General features: G+C 64.3%; 1 protein-coding gene and 1 pseudogene across 3 annotated transcripts; one reads left to right on the forward strand and one right to left on the reverse strand.

Annotated features, from left to right (window-relative positions):
• Window positions 1-187: 187 nt before the first annotated feature.
• LOC142088301 (NACHT, LRR and PYD domains-containing protein 3-like) lies at window positions 188-14,256 on the reverse strand. 3 transcript variants are annotated; one of them, XM_075163522.1, is made up of 9 exons: window positions 13,967-14,256; window positions 11,596-13,285; window positions 6,612-6,642; window positions 3,422-3,430; window positions 2,152-2,234; window positions 1,258-1,428; window positions 833-1,006; window positions 563-733; window positions 188-404 (listed from the first exon to the last, which is right to left on the reverse strand). In XM_075163522.1, exons 1-9 carry the CDS (start codon window positions 14,247-14,249, stop codon window positions 188-190), a joined length of 2,829 nt encoding a protein of 942 aa, XP_075019623.1. In that variant the 5' UTR covers window positions 14,250-14,256. The 3 variants fall into 3 exon arrangements, with proteins under 3 accessions (XP_075019623.1, XP_075019624.1, XP_075019622.1); XM_075163523.1 differs by lacking the exons at window positions 2,152-2,234; window positions 3,422-3,430; window positions 6,612-6,642 and adding exons at window positions 10,152-10,322; window positions 10,890-11,018 and having other exon boundaries at window positions 11,584-13,285; XM_075163521.1 differs by lacking the exons at window positions 188-404; window positions 563-733; window positions 833-1,006; ... (2 more) ...; window positions 3,422-3,430; window positions 6,612-6,642 and adding exons at window positions 8,845-9,298; window positions 9,457-9,627; window positions 9,727-9,900; window positions 10,152-10,322; window positions 10,890-11,018 and having other exon boundaries at window positions 11,584-13,285.
• On the forward strand, window positions 3,540-8,749 carry LOC142088345 (scavenger receptor cysteine-rich type 1 protein M130-like; annotated as a pseudogene).
• Window positions 14,257-19,305: the final 5,049 nt, after the last annotated feature.

Below are 19,305 nucleotides of genomic sequence, written 5' to 3' on the forward strand. Positions count from 1 at the left end.
CATGGGCAAACACCCACGCAACTCTTGCCACCAACACGCGTGGGGAAACGGGAGGGCGAAGGACCCGGACCGGCTCTGCCCCGACCCCCAGCAGATGCAGGCAGGACCTCCTCCCCTGAACCCCACGCGTGGGCCAGGCTCAAACGCAGGGAGGCTTCGCCCCCCTTCAGCAGCACCGAGCACTGGGCTAGAAACGGCTCCGGTTCTTGCAAGGGCCTCTCCTAAAGGAGGGGAGCGCCTTCGCGCCGCCCGGCAGGACCCCGCGGTGGAAGGGCAGCCGGGCCATGGCCCCCGCCTGCGGCGCGTCCTGCTTGAGGAGGTACCCGATCTTCAGGTCAGGCTTCAGTGCCCGCAGGGCGGCCAGCTCCTGCAGCGCTTCCTCGTTTAGCCCGGACGTGCTCAGTCTTTAAACAGACGAAGGAAAGGAGAAGAGCTGTTAAAAACCACCCTCCGCCCTCCTGGGTGCCGGGATGCTGGTACGCCCCGCCGTCCCGCAGCATCCGACCCCGGGGTGCTGGCACGGGGGTGCCGGGGACGGAAGGGGGCTGTGCCAGGCACTTACCCCAGCGCCCGCAGCGGGCAGGCGGGATGCCGGAGCTGCTGGCAGAGCTGCAGGACGCCGTCGGCTCCCAGCTCGTTGTCGCTCAGGTCCAGGCAGGTGAGGCGGGGGCACTCCGCCAGCCGAGCGGCCAGGGCTCGGCAGCAGGCGCCCCTCAGCCGGCAGCTCCCCAGCCTGCGGGACCAAGGCAAAGAGGGATGCGGGGTTTGACCGGCCGGTTGGTGAGCTGCTCCGGGTGGGAAGGAGGGAGCGCCGGCCCCGCGGCCCCCTTACCGCAGCGTCTGCAGCTGGCGGGCACGGCGCTGCAGCCCCTGGCACAGCAGCTGCACGCCGGCATCGCGCAGCCCCTCGCTGAAGGACAAATCCAGCTCCTCCAGGCACGGGCTGGTGCCCAGCACGGCGGCGAGGTCCTCGCAGCAGGCACTGGTGAGGCGGGAGTACCACAGCCTGCCGGGGAGAGACCCTCAGAGCCAGCCTCAGGGGCTCCCGATGCCACCCCAGCAGGGTGACGGTCCCCACCCCGGTGCCACTGCTTTCGAGCTCCTCGCTCTGGGAGAGTGGGACAGAGGGACGATGCCACCCTGGAGGGACTTTTTTGGGGTACCTCCCCAGCCCTCCGCTCCACCCCGGGGGTTTGGCTGCCTGGGAGAAGCGCGCGGGGTGCCGGGGGGATGCCCGGGGGTGCCGGGGCCACTCACTGCAGGACGCGCAGGCGGCAGCCGGGCTGCTGCAGCCCCTTGCAGAGCAGGCGCACGCCGCCGTCGCCCAGCGCGCCGTCGCCCAGCTCCAGCCGCGCCAGGCTGGGGTGTTCGGCCAGCAGCGCCGCCAGCTCGGCGCAGCAGCTCTCCGACAGCCCGCACCACTGCAGCCTGCGGGGAGAGCCGCAGAGAACAGATGGGCTCATCACGCCTGCCCCGGCTGCCCACCCCAATCCCCCCCACCAACCTGCCACCCGGCCAATCAGCATGGAGGGACCACACCCACCCATCACCTGGCCAATCAGCATGGAGGGACCACACCCACCCATCACCCGGCCAATCAGCATGGAGGGACCACACCCACCCATCACCCGACCAATCAGCATGGAGGGACCACACCCACCCACCCGTGGCCAATCAGCATGGAGGAACTGCAGCAATCCATCCATTGCAGGGCCAATTAGCATGGAGGGACCACACCCACCCATAGCCAATCAGCATGGAGGGACCACACCCACCCACCCCACAGCCAATCAGCATGGAGGGACCACACCCACCCACCCCACACCCAATCAGCATGGAGGGACCACACCCACCCACCCCACACCCAATCAGCATGGAGGGACCACACCCACCCACGGCCAATGAGGGCCCGGCCTCACCCCCAGCCACGCGCTGGTGGTCCCAGGGAGCAGCGGGGGCGGCCGGGCCCCCGTACAGCTCCCGTCCCCTCTGCCCGGGGCAGCACCCACCCACTCCCCTCCGGTTCGGGAGCCCCCCACCCGCACCCCGGAGCCAGCCGGGGTGGCCAGGCCCCGGCCAGCGCACCCTCCCCGTGCCGGCAGCAGCACCGCGGCCGCGGTTTCGGCTCAGCGCCGAGGGCAGGTCTCTTACCGGAGCACCCGCAGGTCGCTGCCCGGGTGCCGCAGCGCCCGGCAGAGCGGGTGGATGGGGGAGTGCGGCTCCTCCCGCCGCCGCTCAGCGAGGGGACGGGGACGTCCTCCGGCTCCCGAGGCACCGGAGCTGCAGGGGGACAGAGCCCCGGGGGGCACGGGCAGCCCTCACCGGCACTGGGAGCTCCCGGCTTCGATGCCGGCACACAACCCCCCCAAGCAGCGCTCGCCACCAGCTCGCGGGAGGTCTCCTCGGGTGGGACCTCCATGGCTTTGGAGAGGCAAAGGATCGCCCCGGGGTGGGGCGGGGGGGATGCTCCCGGCGTCCCCGGGGCCCGCGGTGAGGGTCATCTCCCTCCCCGGTGGCACAAAGCCGTGTTGGTCCCCTCCGTCTCTGTCCCCGACAGCTCCCCGGGGGGCCACGTGCGGGCAGGAGGGACGGGCCGGCCCTGGCAGGCCCATGCTACCCCATCGGGGACATCCCGGGTGACGCCAGCGCTGGCGCCGGCCCCACGAGCCGTCCCGGGGTGATACGGGGACGTTTGGAGGTGGCAGGTCCCCGGCCCCTCGCGGAGGCTGGCGGCACGTGGCGGTGCTGCCCACGCTGCCTGCAGGTGTGCCCCCGCAGCCCCCGCAGCCGGGAGGCCGTTCCCCCCCGTGCGGTTGCGCCGCCGCCAACGGCCGTCACCGCGCACGGCCCCCTCGGCCACCTGCGTTTCCTGGCTGCTGCCGCGCCGGCCTCCCGCGTGTCGCTGGGCCCTTCCACCGCCATCACGATTTGGGGCTGTTACTGCGCTTTTTGGTGGCTGCCCGGGGTTGCGCAGCTGCAGTTTTCACTGCGAACCCGCCTGCCACGTCGCCTCCTCCTCGCCCTGCTCCGTGTCCCACCGCCCCGGCCAGGCCGTGGCCACCGGCACTGCTCGGCACCAATGGAGCCCGCCAGGTCCCATGGCCGTGGTGTGGCTCAGCCCCGTCCTCGTCCTCGCACGCGACCGGCACCTCGAGGGAGCTCCTTCTCCCTTCCACCTCCTGTGCCCATCGTTTTTTGCTGGTGCTTGGTCGCGGCTTCGCCAGGGGGGTCCCCCCTCCGGCACCGCGTCGGCTCCGTGCCCCCCTCAGCAGCATCACCGCGGGCAGATGCCGGTGTGCGAAAGCACGGCGTTATCGGTAGCACTGCAGGTGGCCGGGGAGCCGCGTGCGGTCGATGCCGACGCCGGGTCCCCGCCTGGGGGGAAACCGCCTCCTTCCTGCCCGCGCTGCGAGGCGAGCACGGGGCACACCTGCAGGCAGCGCGGGCAGCCCCGCCATGTGCTGCCGGCCTCTGCGAGGGGCCGGGGATGTGCCGCCTGCAAACACCGCGGTGAGCCTGGGGGCGGCTTTCACCTCGGTGCCCCCCTGGGGTCTCCAGGCACCCCCCGGGGAGGGGAGCACCCCAAGGATGGGTGCTGGCGTGCCAGGGTCTTTGCCCCGTGCCGGTGCTGAGGGCGGCCCTGCGGAGGCTTTGGTAGATTTTGGGGCGAATCCTGTTGCCATTGGGACTGGGCTCTTGCTGGGCGCCGGCAGCAGGGTCAGCCCCACGGCGGGACACGGGTGGGGAGGGCCCATGCGCCTCATGCCGGCGGCAGGTGCCCTGGGTGGGGGCTGGCTCCCCCCGGGGACATCCGGGCGCCGACCCACCGTGGTGAGGTGTGTGACGCCAGAAGCGGAGCCGAGCCTCATATTTGGGCACGGAGCAGGTTATTGGAGGCCGGGGCCCCGCCAGCCGGGAGATAACCCTCCTGATAACGGCTCAAAAGGTGCTGCCGCCTCCATTGGCTCCCGGCTGCGGCGCTGCCTATATATCACCCGCCCCGTGCCGGGGGGTCCGGGACAGCAGGATGGTGCCTGTCGGGGCGTTGGGGCTGCTCCTGTGCGTGCAGCTCTGCGGGGGTGAGCGCCGGGGTGGGGGCAGCCGTGGGGCAGGGACCCCCCCCAGCCCCGGCTGGGCTCAACACCCTCCTTGCCGCAGGCACCGGGGAGCTGCGGCTGGTGGACGGCGGCGGGCGCTGCGCTGGGAGGGTGGAGGTGAAGCATGATGGCGAGTGGGGCTCCGTCTGCGTCTACGACTTCGACTGGGCTACCCGTTGGGGCACCGTGGTGTGCCGGCAGCTGGGCTGCGGCCCGCTGGCCAGGGCGTCCCCCTACGCCCCGTTCGGGCAGGGCACCGGCCGGATCTGGCTCCATCCCATCTTATGCCAGGGCAACGAGGCGATGCTGTGGGACTGTCCCCACCGTGGCTGGGGACAGCACTTTTGCGACCACGAGCGGGATGTGGGGGTGACCTGCGCAGGTGAGGTGGGGAGGCTGGCCATGCTGGGACACCCGCCGTGCGCCGGGGCGTCCCCCGGCAGGGCTGAGGCCGTGCCGGTGCCCCGGTGCAGAGGCGGTGGAGCTGAGGCTGGTGGCTGGCGGGGGTCCCTGCGCCGGGAGGGTAGAGGTGAAGCTGCGGGGCCGCTGGGGCTCGGTGGCAGATGACTACTGGAGCATGGAGGACGCCGAGGTGGTGTGCCAGCAGCTGGGCTGCGGCTCGGCCGCCGGCGCCTATGTTGCTGGCACCCGCTTCGGCAAAGGGGATGGCCCCATCAGCCTGGCTCTGGTCAACTGCCGCGGGGACGAGGCCGCCCTCTGGGACTGCGAGGTCCGTGGCTGGGGACCCTACGTCGCCCGTCATGAATACGACACCGCCGTCGTCTGCCAAGGTAGGAACCGGGCGGCGGGGGGGACGCGCCGGTCCCGGCACGTCCCTCACCACTGACCCCCGTGCCTCTCCCGGCAGGGTTTGCCCGGTTGGTTGGCGGTGACAGTGCCTGCGCCGGGCGGCTGGAGGTGCGGCAGGGCCGAGCCTGGGTCGGCGTCTGCGAGGACCACGTGGACATCAAGGCCGCCCAGGTGGTCTGCCGGGAGCTGGGCTGCGGTGCGGCGCTGGCCGTACCCGGCAGCGGCCGGTTTGAGGCGGGAACGGGGCCGCTCTGGGAGGGGGGGTTCGAGTGCAGCGGCACCGAGCCCCTCCTCGCCACCTGCGCCCGGCGGCCGCCCCGCGACCAGGGCTGCGCCGGCCAAGCCAGCATCATCTGCTCCCGTAAGCGCTGGGGATGCCGGGGGGGGTCGGGGGGGTCCCCGCAACGTCATCCCCCCCCAACGCCCTTTCTGCCGCAGCCTACACGGGTTTCCGGCTGGTGGACAACAGCTCGGGCTGCGCCGGGCGGGTGGAGGTGGAGGCTGGGGGGACGTGGGGGTCCCTCTGCGCCACCGGCTGGGACCTGCCCGACGCCCACGTCCTCTGCCACCACCTCGGCTGCGGCCCCGCCGCTGCCGTGCCCCCGGGAGGCTCCTTCGGCGGGGGAGACGGGCCGCTGCGGTGGGACGCCTTTGGCTGCGCTGGGAGCGAGCGGCACCCGGGCGAGTGCCCCACGGCGGTGCTGGGGGAGCCCGCCTGCCCCCCCGGCCATGCCGCCGCCGTCAACTGCTCAGGTCTGTATGGCACCCGCCGGGAAAAGCCTTAAGGGGCTTTTGGGACACCCCAAGAATTAGGAGGGGAGGACGCAGGGCCATTTTGGGGTGAGGGGAGGGCTGAAGCGGGGCCCTGCCATCCCCTCGGGGCCCCTACAGTGCTGCTGCTGTGGCCCCACGGCACCGCCGGGGATTTTGCAGGCATTGCTGAGCCCCTGCGTCTGGTGGAGGGGGAGAGCCGGTGCGACGGGCGGCTGGAGGTTGCCGCAAGCCCTGGGGCCTGGGCCCGCGTGCCGGCGGGGCTGTGGGACGCCCGGGGTGCCAGCATGGTGTGCCGGCAGCTGGGCTGCGGCGTGCCGGAGAAGATCTACGCCGTGCCGGGCGCAGGCACCACGGGGCTGCAGGCGCTGCGGTGTGCCGGCACCGAGGAGAACCTGGCCCAGTGCAACGTCTCGGGGACGGCCGCTGCCCCGACCGGCAGCCCCGAGGAGGCGGCCATCGTCTGCTCGGGTGAGTGTCCCGGGAAGGGCTGGGGGGTGCCGGCTCCCCGAGCGGCCGCCCCAGCCCGGTCCCCTGCGTGCCCCGCAGGCAGCCGGCGGGTGAGGCTGGTGGGCGGCCCCGGGCGCTGCGCCGGGCGGGTGGAGGTCTACGTCAATGGCACCTGGGGCACCGTCTGCCAGGAAACATGGGACCTCCCGGATGCCACCGTCGTCTGCCGCCAGCTGGGCTGCGGAACGGCGCTGGCGGCACCCAGATCGGCTCGCTTCGGTCCCGGCACGGGGCCGCTGTGGCCGGATGCCGGTGGCTGCACCGGGACCGAGGCGTCACTCTGGGACTGCCGGTCCTCGGCACAGCACGGCTGCCGGCGCGGTGGCGGGGCAGGAGCCGTCTGCTCAGGTCAGTGCCGTGCGTCCCCAGGTCAGGGACGGGGGGACCATCCCCGGGGGGTCCCTGGCCGAGCCGTGCCCTGACCCCCCCGCCCCCCCTTGCAGAGCAGCTCTCCCTGCGGTTGGCGGGCGGCAGCAGCCGCTGCAGCGGGCACCTGGAGGTGCTCTACAATGGCACCTGGGGCCGCGTCTGCGCCAACGGCACCAGCCCCGCCACGGCCACCGCTGCCTGTTGGCAGCTGGGCTGCGGGGCCACGGGGATGCTGGTGGCTGCCCCCGCCCGGGACCCGGCCCCTGCATGGCTGGCCTGGGTGGGCTGCGAGGAGGGGGCCCGCTCGCTCTGGCGGTGCCCCTCGGCACCCTGGCGCCTGCAGGCCTGCAGCCCCGGCGGGGACGCCCACGTCGCTTGTGACGAGGACAGTGACGGCACAAGTGGGACACCCACCCCATCCCCAGGGAGCCACTGCCCGGAGGGTGCCACTTGCACAGGTAGCTCTGCCCGTGCCGGCAGCCCCCCACGCCGGGCTGGCTGGAGCCCCCCTCCTTCACGCCGCCTGGCGATGTCCCCCCAGGTGTCCCCAGCAGCACTGCCCCGGCGGCAGCGGTGGGGACTGTGCCAGTGCCCACAGTCCTGTGCGTGGTCCTGGGGACGCTGCTGTGCCTGGCCCTGGGCGCCCTGGCCGTGCAGGCGTGCCGCGCCCGGGCTCGGCGCCGAGGTGGGTCCCGGCGGGTGGGTGCTGGGGCAGAGCTGGTTCGGGGCTCCTGGGGCTCCCCTGCCGTGGGGCAGCTCAGAGGGTGGGCAGCGGGTGACCCCGGTGCCACCCCTGGTCCCCACGGCCCCGGGTGAGCACTACCCATCATTTCAGGCCCCGGCAGAGCCGCGGACGCCATCTCTGATGCCGTCTACGAGGAGCTGGAGTACACCCTGACGCCGGAGTACCAGGAGGTGCCCAGTCGCTCAGGTCGGTGCAGCCCCCCCGCCCAGCAGCTCTCCCCGGAGCAGGGCGGGGGCTTTGCCCCGTGGCCCCACCGCAGCACCGGGTCCTGGTGGTGCAGGACCGGCTCGTCCCCGTGGCCTGGGGGTGTCCCCCGGTCCCACCGCGGCCCCGCTCTGCGGTGAGGGGTTGTGCTGCCCACAGTGCCGGCCCCGGCCACCCCCAACACCCCGTCCTCCTCCGGCCAGGTTCTCCGTCGGAGGGGTCGGAGACGAAGCTGCCATATTACACCGGGGACAGCATGGAGGAGAGTGACCCCAAGGCAGCCCCAGGTAGGGGCACGGGGGCAGGAACGTGGCAGAGAGCCCTGGGGAGGAGAGGGGGCACGGCCAGGCACTGGGGCTGGGGAGCCAGGGGACAGGGTCTCCCCTCGCACGGGCAAGCCAAGCTCAGCTGCGGCCCTCGTTAGTGTGCAGCGAAGCATCACCTTTCCCTGCGGATTAATCCCTGCTGCGGCTCTGGCTGAGAACCTGCAGCCCCAGTGCCACCAGGACATCCCCGGTCGTGTGGCCGGAGGAGGGTGGCAGAGCCAGACCCCTGCCACGGCCTCTGGTTCACTCCCGTCCGTCCCCGTGCCTGTCCCAGACTCCCCTGCCCAGCATGGCCCCCCGGATGGCTACGACGATGCCGCGGCCGTGCCGGAAGAGTCCCCCGCTCCCAGCGCTGGGGACATCTCCGAGGGGGTGGCACAGAGGAGCTGGGACTGTGTCCCACCCGCAGGTAAGAGGGGCCACAGCCGCCCTGTCCCCTGGAGAGCCACCTCTGGGGGGCTTGGCTGCGGTGGCGGGCAGGGAGCAGGCAGCAAATCCACGGGGGCTGCGGCAGGACCCCAGCAGGGTCTGGCAGGAGGGACACCAAGCAGCCCCCCTAAGGCCCCAGCCTTTGCTGTCCCCGAAGGTGGGAGCTGCCCCCCTCCAAGTCCCCCAGGAGCCACAAGGGACCCCCCGGCACAGCCCCCGGGGGACACAGGCTATGACGATGTTGACGACAGCACCCTGGGGACATCGCTGTGAGGATGCCCGGGCCACGCCGCGGGAGTCCCTGGGGTGGTGGGGCTCTGTCCCCAAGGAGGGGTGGCCCTGGCCACGGAGGTCACCTCTCCCTGCCCAGGACTGCAGCGCAGTGGCAAAACAGCTCCCGTGTCCCTCCCGTGAGCAGCACCGCAGGGATTTTTTTTACTTCACTGTGAATTTCTCTTTGTTTCTATTAAAACCCCAGACTGGCTGGAGACTCACTTCCAGGGCTGGCACCTCGCGCCCGGGTACATCAGCCATCCCGCGGGGACGTGGGGCAGGAGCCGGACCCACAGATGCAGCCCTGGGCATGGTGGGGACGGGGGGATTCCTGGGACTGGCCCCAGGGCCTTTATTTGGCATGGGCAAACACCCACGCAACTCTTGCCACCAACATGCGTGGGGAAACGGGAGGGCGAAGGACCCGGACCGGCTCTGCCCCGACCCCCAGCAGATGCAGGCAGGACCTCCTCCCCTGAACCCCACGCGTGGGCCAGGCTCAAACGCAGGGAGGCTTCGCCCCCCTTCAGCAGCACCGAGCACTGGGCTAGAAATGGCTCCGGTTCTTGCAAGGGCCTCTCCTAAAGGAGGGGAGCGCCTTCGCGCCGCCCGGCAGGACCCCGCGGTGGAAGGGCAGCCGGGCCATGGCCCCCGCCTGCGGCGCGTCCTGCTTGAGGAGGTACCCGATCTTCAGGTCAGGCTTCAGTGCCCGCAGGGCGGCCAGCTCCTGCAGCGCTTCCTCGTTTAGCCCGGACGTGCTCAGTCTTTAAACAGACGAAGGAAAGGAGAAGAGCTGTTAAAAACCACCCTCCGCCCTCCTGGGTGCCGGGATGCTGGTACGCCCCGCCGTCCCGCAGCATCCGACCCCGGGGTGCTGGCACGGGGGTGCCGGGGACGGAAGGGGGCTGTGCCAGGCACTTACCCCAGCGCCCGCAGCGGGCAGGCGGGATGCCGGAGCTGCTGGCAGAGCTGCAGGATGCCGTCGGCTCCCAGCTCGTTGTCGCTCAGGTCCAGGCAGGTGAGGCGGGGGCACTCCGCCAGCCGAGCGGCCAGGGCTCGGCAGCAGGCGCCCCTCAGCCGGCAGCTCCCCAGCCTGCGGGACCAAGGCAAAGAGGGATGCGGGGTTTGACCGGCCGGTTGGTGAGCTGCTCCGGGTGGGAAGGAGGGAACGCCGGCCCCGCGGCCCCCTTACCGCAGCGTCTGCAGCTGGCGGGCACGGCGCTGCAGCCCCTGGCACAGCAGCTGCACGCCGGCATCGCGCAGCCCCTCGCTGAAGGACAAATCCAGCTCCTCCAGGCACGGGCTGGTGCCCAGCACGGCGGCGAGGTCCTCGCAGCAGGCACTGGTGAGGCGGGAGTACCACAGCCTGCCGGGGAGAGACCCTCAGAGCCAGCCTCAGGGGCTCCCGATGCCACCCCAGCAGGGTGACGGTCCCCACCCCGGTGCCACTGCTTTCGAGCTCCTCGCTCTGGGAGAGTGGGACAGAGGGACGATGCCACCCTGGAGGGACTTTTTTGGGGTACCTCCCCAGCCCTCCGCTCCACCCCGGGGGTTTGGCTGCCTGGGAGAAGCGCGCGGGGTGCCGGGGGGATGCCCGGGGGTGCCGGGGCCACTCACTGCAGGACGCGCAGGCGGCAGCCGGGCTGCTGCAGCCCCTTGCAGAGCAGGCGCACGCCGCCGTCGCCCAGCGCGCCGTCGCCCAGCTCCAGCCGCGCCAGGCTGGGGTGTTCGGCCAGCAGCGCCGCCAGCTCGGCGCAGCAGCTCTCCGACAGCCCGCACCACTGCAGCCTGCGGGGAGAGCCGCAGAGAACAGATGGGCTCATCACGCCTGCCCCGGCTGCCCACCCCAATCCCCCCCACCAACCTGCCACCCGGCCAATCAGCATGGAGGGACCACACCCACCCATCACCCGGCCAATCAGCATGGAGGGACCACACCCACCCATAGGCAATCAGCATGGAGGGACCACACCCACGCACCCGTGGCCAATCAGCATGGAGGAACTGCAGCAATCCATCCATTGCAGGGCCAATTAGCATGGAGGGACCACACCCACCCACCCCACACCCAATCAGCATGGAGGGACCACACCCACCCATGGCCAATGAGGGCCCGGCCTCACCCCCAGCCACGCGCTGGTGGTCCCAGGGAGCAGCGGGGGCGGCCGGGCCCCCGTACAGCTCCCGTCCCCTCTGCCCGGGGCAGCACCCACCCACTCCCCTCCGGTTCGGGAGCCCCCCACCCGCACCCCGGAGCCAGCCGGGGTGGCCAGGCCCCGGCCAGCGCACCCTCCCCGTGCCGGCAGCAGCACCGCGGCCGCGGTTTCGGCTCAGCGCCGAGGGCAGGTCTCTTACCGGAGCACCCGCAGGTCGCTGCCCGGGTGCCGCAGCGCCCGGCAGAGCGGGTGGATGGGGGAGTGCGGCTCCTCCCGCCGCCGCTCAGCGAGGGGACGGGGACGTCCTCCGGCTCCCGAGGCACCGGAGCTGCAGGGGGACAGAGCCCCGGGGAGCACGGGCAGCCCTCACCGGCACTGGGAGCTCCCGGCTTCGATGCCGGCACACAACCCCCCCAAGCAGCGCTCGCCACCAGCTCGCGGGAGGTCTCCTCGGGTGGGACCTCCATGGCTTTGGAGAGGCAAAGGATCGCGAGCGATTCTGCTGGAGTTACCCGCTCTCAGCAAAGCTTGGGGCGCACTTAAAATTTCAGCACCGGGGATCTCCCCTTTGCATGGGAGAAGGGGGACGCGAAGCCAAAGCAGCACCCGGGCGCAGATGGGCCTGTTCGGGCTGGGGAAGTTGAGCCGAGAGGCTCCGACTCCACCAATCCCACCCATGCAGTGGACGGAGGAGCCCGCGTAAGCCTTATTCTCCCACAGTTCTCCCCAAGAATAAGTAAAATCCTCTGCTGAGGAACTAAACCCCAGTGAGCGGGCAAGCTGGTGTTTGGGTGGAAGGAGCCGAAATGCCTTTAAAACCACCCTTTAGGGTGGCGAAGGAGAATTCTCTGCGATTTTGGGTGGCTAGAGCAGAGAGGAGCTGCTGTACTTACCGAGGCACCGACGCGGCCAGCTCCTCCCCCGGATCCTGCCGGTCGAAGGAGCATCCCCGGAGGGTGACGCAGCCCAGCCCAGCCCACTGCCTGATGCAGAAGGAAAGAGCCATTTGGTCGTACAAGGTCAACTTGATGTCCTGCAAGTCTATGTCAGTGAAACGGCTTAATGCACTTTGCGCGAAGCTTTTCTCGTTCATCTCAAACAAAAAGTGGAAAGTGTCCAACTCCGAAACCTTCTGCACTGGGCCGGGATGGGACATGCCTCTGTGCCTCCCCTGAAGCCACTTCAGCATATCTTCCCTGGCTCGCGGTGAAATTCTGCACCCGATGATTTCATCCGCGTACTCTATCGATTTTTGGCTTACCAGACCGAACAGGAACCGCACCGTTAAGTTCAAATCCTTCCTGGACTTGTTATAGCTTTCTAATAACATATTTACATCCTTCGTGAGAGCCCCTGAGTTGCTGACCATTTCCTCGTTGTCCTCCAGAACGTAAAACATCGCCGCAAAAAACTCCTGGAGGTGCAGGTGGGTGAAGCTGTAGACGTTCCCATGGTCTACACCTTTTTTTGAGATCTTCTCGTTGAGGAAGAGGGGGAGAAGGTCTGGCTGGTCCAAGCCACAGTCCTTGACTTCCTTCTCTTCAAAGAGGACCTTGTGCTTCCAGACGCCGTCGGCAGCCAAGGAGCAGAGCTTGCGCAGGAACCGCTGGAGGTCCTGCGGGTTGTCCCTGCCTCTGCACTTCATTAACCGGGAGAGGTAAAACACACTCATCCGTGTGGTGGCTTTAGAGCACTCGATGAGGTTTTTCTTCTTGTAAAGCTCTTGTTCAAGGATGGTGCAGACGGTCCAGCTCATGACGGGGATGACGCACAAATTGTAGAGGACCTCATTGCCTCTGGCAAACCTAAAGGCCACGTCAGCTTTATTGTCGTTCTCAAAGTATCTGTGGAAATACTCCTCCCTCATGGCTGCCGAAAATCCCAGTATTTCCGCGTAATACTCACCCTCCAGGCACCGCCCCAGGCTTTGAAGAGCTGTTGGCCTCGTGGTGATGAGCAAGGAGGACTCGGGGAGAACAGTCTTCTTCAACAAGCTCATCAGGGTGGTTTCCAGCGGCTTCACTTCCCTGGGGTCAGAGCTCAGCTCATCTTCAGGCTGAACCAAGGAAAACCCCAGGGCCTCGAAGCCATCAAAAATGAACAGGATCTTCTTCTGGTCATCCAGGATCTTCCCAGCCGGCATTCTCCTGTGAGGGCAGCACTTTGAAACCAGGTCTGCCACGCTCGCTTCCTTGGTAGAGGCAATGTCTTCACAGTCTATGCAGAAGACGTAGTCAAACTGCGCATAGAGGGTCCCTTCCACCCACTCCACCATCACCTTCCTGACCGTCATCGTCTTCCCCATCCCCGGGGCCCCCACCAGCACCACGACCTGCGGCGTTTGCCCATCTTCGTCGGGTTTAAACAGCGTCTGCGTGGTGACGGCGATGGTGGCTGGTCCGTCGGCGGCGTCGGCACATCCACGGCTGGCGCCCACAGCTTCATGCTCACCTCCGCGCTTGCTCCGAGGCTTCCTGGCGATGGTCAGGTCGGTGTAGCGGCTGCTGACGGACAGGTTCTCCCCAAGACAGGAGTTCACTTCTTTGTACCGGAGGAACTCCCGGACCACGTGTTCTCTGTATTTCCACTTGTACTCTGTGCCGGCGAGAAGCAGAGTCAGTCCCAAGCACAGCCAGACTCCCGAGGAGCTCCTAAGCAGCCCGACCGCGCTCCCGACACACCAACGGGACACTTGTTTCAACGCTCAGGGCTTTCCTAAGTCTGGCAGAAGCAATAAGGACATCGTCTGTGAGAATTTCGGGCCTCTGGTCAGTTGGGGGGGTCCTTCTCCTCTCCCAGGTCCCCCCATCATCCTGATCCATCAACCCTTGTTTTAACCACCCTGCAGTCCTCATCCACCCTGGGAGCAGATGCAATCGCCTGGGGCCACCCACAGCCTCCGTCCCCCTCTGCTCGTGTCCCTGGGGCCAAAGGCACCGAACTTGGGCTCCCGGGGTGCCTCTGGCTGCAAAGTGCTAGCAAACAGGAGCTCTGCAGAGATGTCCTTAATCCCCATCCCAGGAGGAAGGGATCTGCCCAGCTGCCTGCCGGGCGGTGCTGAGAGCTGAAGGCTCTTCTCCGGGAGCAGAGGGAGCCCGGCAGCAAGGGGAGAGGACACTGCAGCCCTCATCACACTAACAGAATCACAGCAGGACATCTGCGTGTTTCCAGGCTCCCTGGGAACCCAAAACCTGCTCTTACCAACTTCTACCTGTCTCCAGGATCACCCAAGGGAAAAAGAGACAAAGAAAAGCAAAATTTACTCCGGCTTCCTACCTTTCACTTTCTCATCCAGGAGTTTCTCAGCGAGGTCTCTCTGGTTCATCTCTTCGAACAACCCAATCGCGATGTCCATCGCGGCGTCTTCGCTGTAGTTCTCGCCCATGCAGCTGACAAGCGCGCAAGGGTGGGCGGCCTTCGCCAGCGAATCCTTGGGGATATTCCATTCTCCTTCCACGCGAACCTCCAATAACTTCATCTTAAACTCCTGAAAGTCTTTAACTGCGAGACCCTGCAGCGCTCGTAAGAGAACGGCTAGCGCACGCTCTTCCCCTGCCATCACAGGACGTCACCTGAAAATACCAAAGGTTAGAAATCACGGCTACACCGTGGCGAGAGGTTTTGGAGCTGGGCACCGAGTTTGTCCCGTACGGCCCGGTTCTTCCTGCGCTGGGAAGGCTGGGGACAGTCACCTGGCAAGGTCACCGGGGCTGCGGGCGCTGCAGGATCTGGCACCGTGGGGACGTCCCCCCCGGGATGGGGCACAGGAGAGAGAAAAGCGCCCAAAAAAGCATCATGGGGGCTTCGAATCAGACTGGGAGCTGCAGCCCCTGGGGCCAGAATCCCCCCGGCCCCAGGGACAGCCCGCTCCCCATCCCGCCCTGCCTGCGCCGTCCCTCGGCGATGCACTCACCGCGCCGGCCGGGCGGCGGGATGGCGGGGCCACGGCGGGGGCCCGGGCGCTGCCTGAAATCCCCGTCCCGCGAGCAGGCAGGTTTCGCTTTTCAGCAGCAGCCGACATCCGGCACACCCTTCCTCCTCCCCGCTGCGGGGGCTCGCCAGCCGGCCTCCTAAAACCACCTGGAGAATTTAATACCCGCAGGACGCCCAGCAAGGAGCTGACAAGGAAGATGCTGTTTTGGGGGAGAAAAGGCGGCTTTAGGAAAGCGCACCGATGCTCGCAGACGCCGCGGCCCCTCTCCTGCCTCTCGCTTCCCCCGCGCCGGCAGCTCACCCTCCTCCTAACAACAGGTCGTGGGTTTGACTGAAAAACCACCGAGCCCCTGAATTCGTAACCCCTCCGGGATAACCGCGCCTTGCGCGGGGTCCCCGAGCCGTTCACTGGCCTGGTCTCGGCAAGAAAAGTCACGGAGCCTTCTCCTCCTCCCTTGTTTCTGGTATCCCTCTTCTCCTCCCCATTTCCAGTCTCCCATGTCTGTAGGAGACACGTACCATCCCGCAGCTCTCCGGGAGCAGATCCGGCTGGGATTAGTTTCCTGCAAATTCAGGAAATGAGAGGGAAGCTGCAGTTTCCCGCAGGGATTACTGCCTGCTGCAGCTTCCACCCTGCAGCAAGGGGGACCTCCCAGGGGACCCCGCCACAGGCGGCGTGAAGCTAAATTTAGATGCTTGCAAAAACAGAGTAGGATAGAGAAATTAAAAATAGCTGCGGGAAACAGAGAGTTAGACTGGGAGCTGTCCCAGGAAGAGGATTATCAGGGTGAGGAAAGGGAAAGGAAAACGGAGCTGGGAAGAACAGTGGCTGTCCCCGTGTAACGGCTACCCCGGGGCCCGCGAGGCTGCAAAGGTAAAGCGCAGTTGTGGGCTGGAGCAGGGCGCTTCTAGAAATGTCTTCAAGCTTTGGATGGAACGGAGATGAAATAGCTGAGTGCTCAGAGACTGTGCTACACCAGCCTTTGCTCTGACGCGCAGGGGTCAGCGCGTGCCCCTCTCGCTGAGCCAGGCTGCCCAGCAGTTAGGTAAGAACTCAGCAGCACAAAGATGCATCCAGAAACTGGGAGATTTTTCCAAACGGACGCAGAACTGCTAGGATACCAGCAGGACGCGATATCGTATCCCACCAGCCCTTTGCTGGTGGGGCACAGGAGACACGAAGGTACCAGCGGGCTGTTGACGCAGCAGTGAAGACCCCCTCATTTCAGAAAGCGATTGAAAGATGGCGCGTGGACTTTTATTAGGTTTTTATGGTGAGATTTTTGTGTCGGCAATACAGAGACCAGGCAAAGGCCATTATAAAGGGTGAAAGGAGAGGTGCAAGCCTCCTCCACCCCAGGAGGATGGCAGAAAACCCCACTCGGTGTAAAACCCGTTCCCAAGCTGAACTAGTGGGACCTCCCGGTCCCCCGTACAAATACTTATGTCCTAAAGAAGCTGAGATGCTCTGAATGAAACCATTAAGGATTATTTTAAACAAAGCATTTATTGAGAAATTACAAACCCACATAATTTTCCACTGCGGCCCGTTCAAAAGGCTGATGGAAAATCCTGGCGAATGCTGGTGGAATACTGCCAAAGAAATGCATTCCCTGTGAGAACAGCTCCTAGTTTAGCGAACGTGCCAGTGATTATTGCTAAGTTACCAGAAAACAAGTGGGTTTCAGTTATAGACCCAACCGTTTCTTCGCCATCCTGCTCACTGAAGAATCAATTTTCAGATTTGTTTTTGCATTTGGAGAGAGGGAATAAACCCTGGCACAGGCACCGCCGGGGCTTCACAGCGCACCTGCAGGCACAGGCTCCTGTCAGAAACTCGTTCAAACTATTGTCTCCAGAGGATAAAGAAAAAACATCTTATGTGGATGATATTCCAGTGACCGGGGCTACTGAAGAGGTGAGAGGTATCCAAGTTTTAAAATTCGGAGATCAAACAGGATTTGAAGCAGGCACCATTCGTGCAAGCTGAGGGTAACTGCCAGGAACTGCAGCTGCAAGCCAGGGAGACCAATAGGTACCAGGGTGGTTAAAGCTTGGTGTGAAATAAAGGCTTCTGATCAAGCCCAACTGAGAGCACCATGAGGAGGATTTAATTTCTGACAGCAACACGGCCGTAACTTTGCTGGTACCAGCAGACTGTTGCGGAAATCACTGATTAAGACTCGGGAGTGGAAGCGGAGCTGGGGACATCATGACGCCCTAACTCAGGTGGAAAGAAGCTGCTCTAAGACCCTCACTAAAATGCCCAGTACTGGGAAAGCACCTTTCAATGGGAATTTCCCCATCCGCTGGTTCTAGGGGAGCAGAAAAATAGTTCCAGCAGGTACCAGCAGCACGTGAACTGTGTCTGCTTCAGCGTCTGGAGCCAAAACTCCCCAGCAGCCGGGGCTGGGATGGTCTGTGAGGCTTTTACCCTCCTAGTCCACTTGTAGTCCCATCTGCTCATACCCCGCCCGGGTTTTAGGGAAATTCAGCAGCAGGGTGTCATCCACGGAGTGCCAGCGGGCACCGGTACTAATGGGCAGGAGAGAGGCGGTACAGACCGTACGAGGACCAGATCGTCTCGCTCCTGCCCGAACGGAACAAGGTGCAGCTGAACTGTTGAGAGTAAAACCAATTGCAGTCATCGGGCATGGATGCAAGTGTCCTGTTTAAAGAACCCAGTAATAAAGCAAAGGTACGCTTCATCAGTGAGCGCACCAGATACGAGCAAGCTAAAAATAGTGCTCTATGTTGCTATTAACAGAGCCGGAGAGCAAGTAGTGGGGAAACTATTAACAAAAACACCTCCAAATAGAGTACAGGCTATTATAGACATTACTGAGAGACAAACTCTCTAGAACCCATTGCATCTCTTTGTGGACGGTGATTATGTTAATAAAGAAATAAAATACTGGAGGTATGACTGGAGAAGGGGATAGAAAGCATGATGGGAGATGAAGAAAATGAGATTTCTCTTACAATCTCAGAAAGACAGTGGGAAGAAAATCTATGTAATGAATGGTGAAGTACATGGGAAGCCTGAAAACAATACTGAGAAACGGTTTAATAAGCCAGGAGATGAACTGACTCAGTTCAACTGCTGCGGTCTCGAGCCTCAGGAGGGTCTGCAGCACCTATGACCCTTGCTGGACTCATGAAGATGCTGTTTGTGGACGACCAGCGGAGATGGGGAGCAGCTTCCGCAGGGCAGAGGCTCTGCGTAAAGGCAAGTCCCCAGGCCTCGGCTGCCACATTTTGCCCATCTGGAGCTTTGTTTTCTGTCAGTTTAACCAGAGCAGCCAGTAATTCCTGCAATAGGATTTTTCATGATTAAATATCTACCCTGCGCCCTGTCGTGGTCTTGCTTAGCTTGGTCTAACAACTTAAAGCAATAATAATAACTTGGGATCCAAGAATAAAAACTGTTACAGCTCTCAAGGGAGCCTGGAGAGTTGCAGCTCTTGAGGTCTGGATCCACCCAGCTGGGGACTCACAGTTAAAGCACTGCAAAACCGCTCTAAAATTATAATGACCCAGTGACCTTGGTGGCTTTATTCGCTTACAGGATCAGCCTTGCGGGACAACAATTTGCAGAGAAGCAGCTAGACCTGGTGAGAGACACCAAATCCCATAACGGTCCCTTGAGCAACCATGTAAGTGTGGGAGGAATCGCAAAGGGGGTAGGGGAGGAAATCAAACAAAAGAGGAAAAAAGTGTTTGAAACAGATGGAAAACTAAGCACTAGCAGTACTTGATTAGTTAAAGGCTAAAAGAATTGTGTGTTAAGCATATATAAAAGAGACATAAATATAACAAGTATAATCTTGCTTATGCTAAAGGCAAATATATTGGCTAACTGGAAATTATATGGGGAGGGGAAAATATCCCATCACTGTCGGGTTATGGGGAGGTATTTGGGAACTTCTAAAGGATTATAGAAATACTGCTCTGTACCTCTTACTGCACCCTGCTGTATAGTTAATTGCATTTACATTTTTGCAAAATTTTATTAATTATGATAATTACGATATACTATAGAGCTAGAATGCTTACAGGTAAATATTATTATTGCAGAGCTAACTAATTATCATGTGCACTGTGAGCGACAGTTAACAATACCATAAATAACCTTAGCGTTGCCAGGGGAGCGGGGTGAGGCTGTGGGACCAGGCTCTGCAGGTGCCTGGGATGGGGACGGCGGGGTGAGCCCTGCGCCGGGCGCGCAGTGCCGGAGCAGGGTGCGGGGATGGACCAGACCTGGGGTGCACCTGGGGAGATGAGTCAGGAGATGGAGGCAGAGGCAGGGCTAGGAACGGAGCTGCAGCACAGGTACAAGGTCCATGCAGGAGACGGGACCAGAAACAAGGCTACAACACGGACCCAAGACCTTTCCTAGAGTCAAGACCAGGGAAGGGCTACCCACAGCACGGGTGCAAGGTCCATCCCAGAGACAGGCTGAAGACAAGCTACAGCGTGGCTCTGAGGGATTCAAAGAAGAGATGAGCTGCCTACAGCGTTGAGCTGAAGCCCCTGCAGGAGACAGGGCTGAAGATAGGCTCCCCTGCAACACTGCTCAGAGACTGAGTGCCCAGGGCTGAGCTTCAACAGAGCCCAGGGGCCCACGGCAGCGGGTGGGGAGGTCCCAGGTGAGGCTGGTCAGGGCTTTGAGGCTATTAGTA

This window comes from Calonectris borealis, chromosome 14, assembly GCF_964195595.1.
Source record: "Calonectris borealis chromosome 14, bCalBor7.hap1.2, whole genome shotgun sequence".
Taxonomy (NCBI): Eukaryota; Metazoa; Chordata; class Aves; order Procellariiformes; family Procellariidae; genus Calonectris; species Calonectris borealis.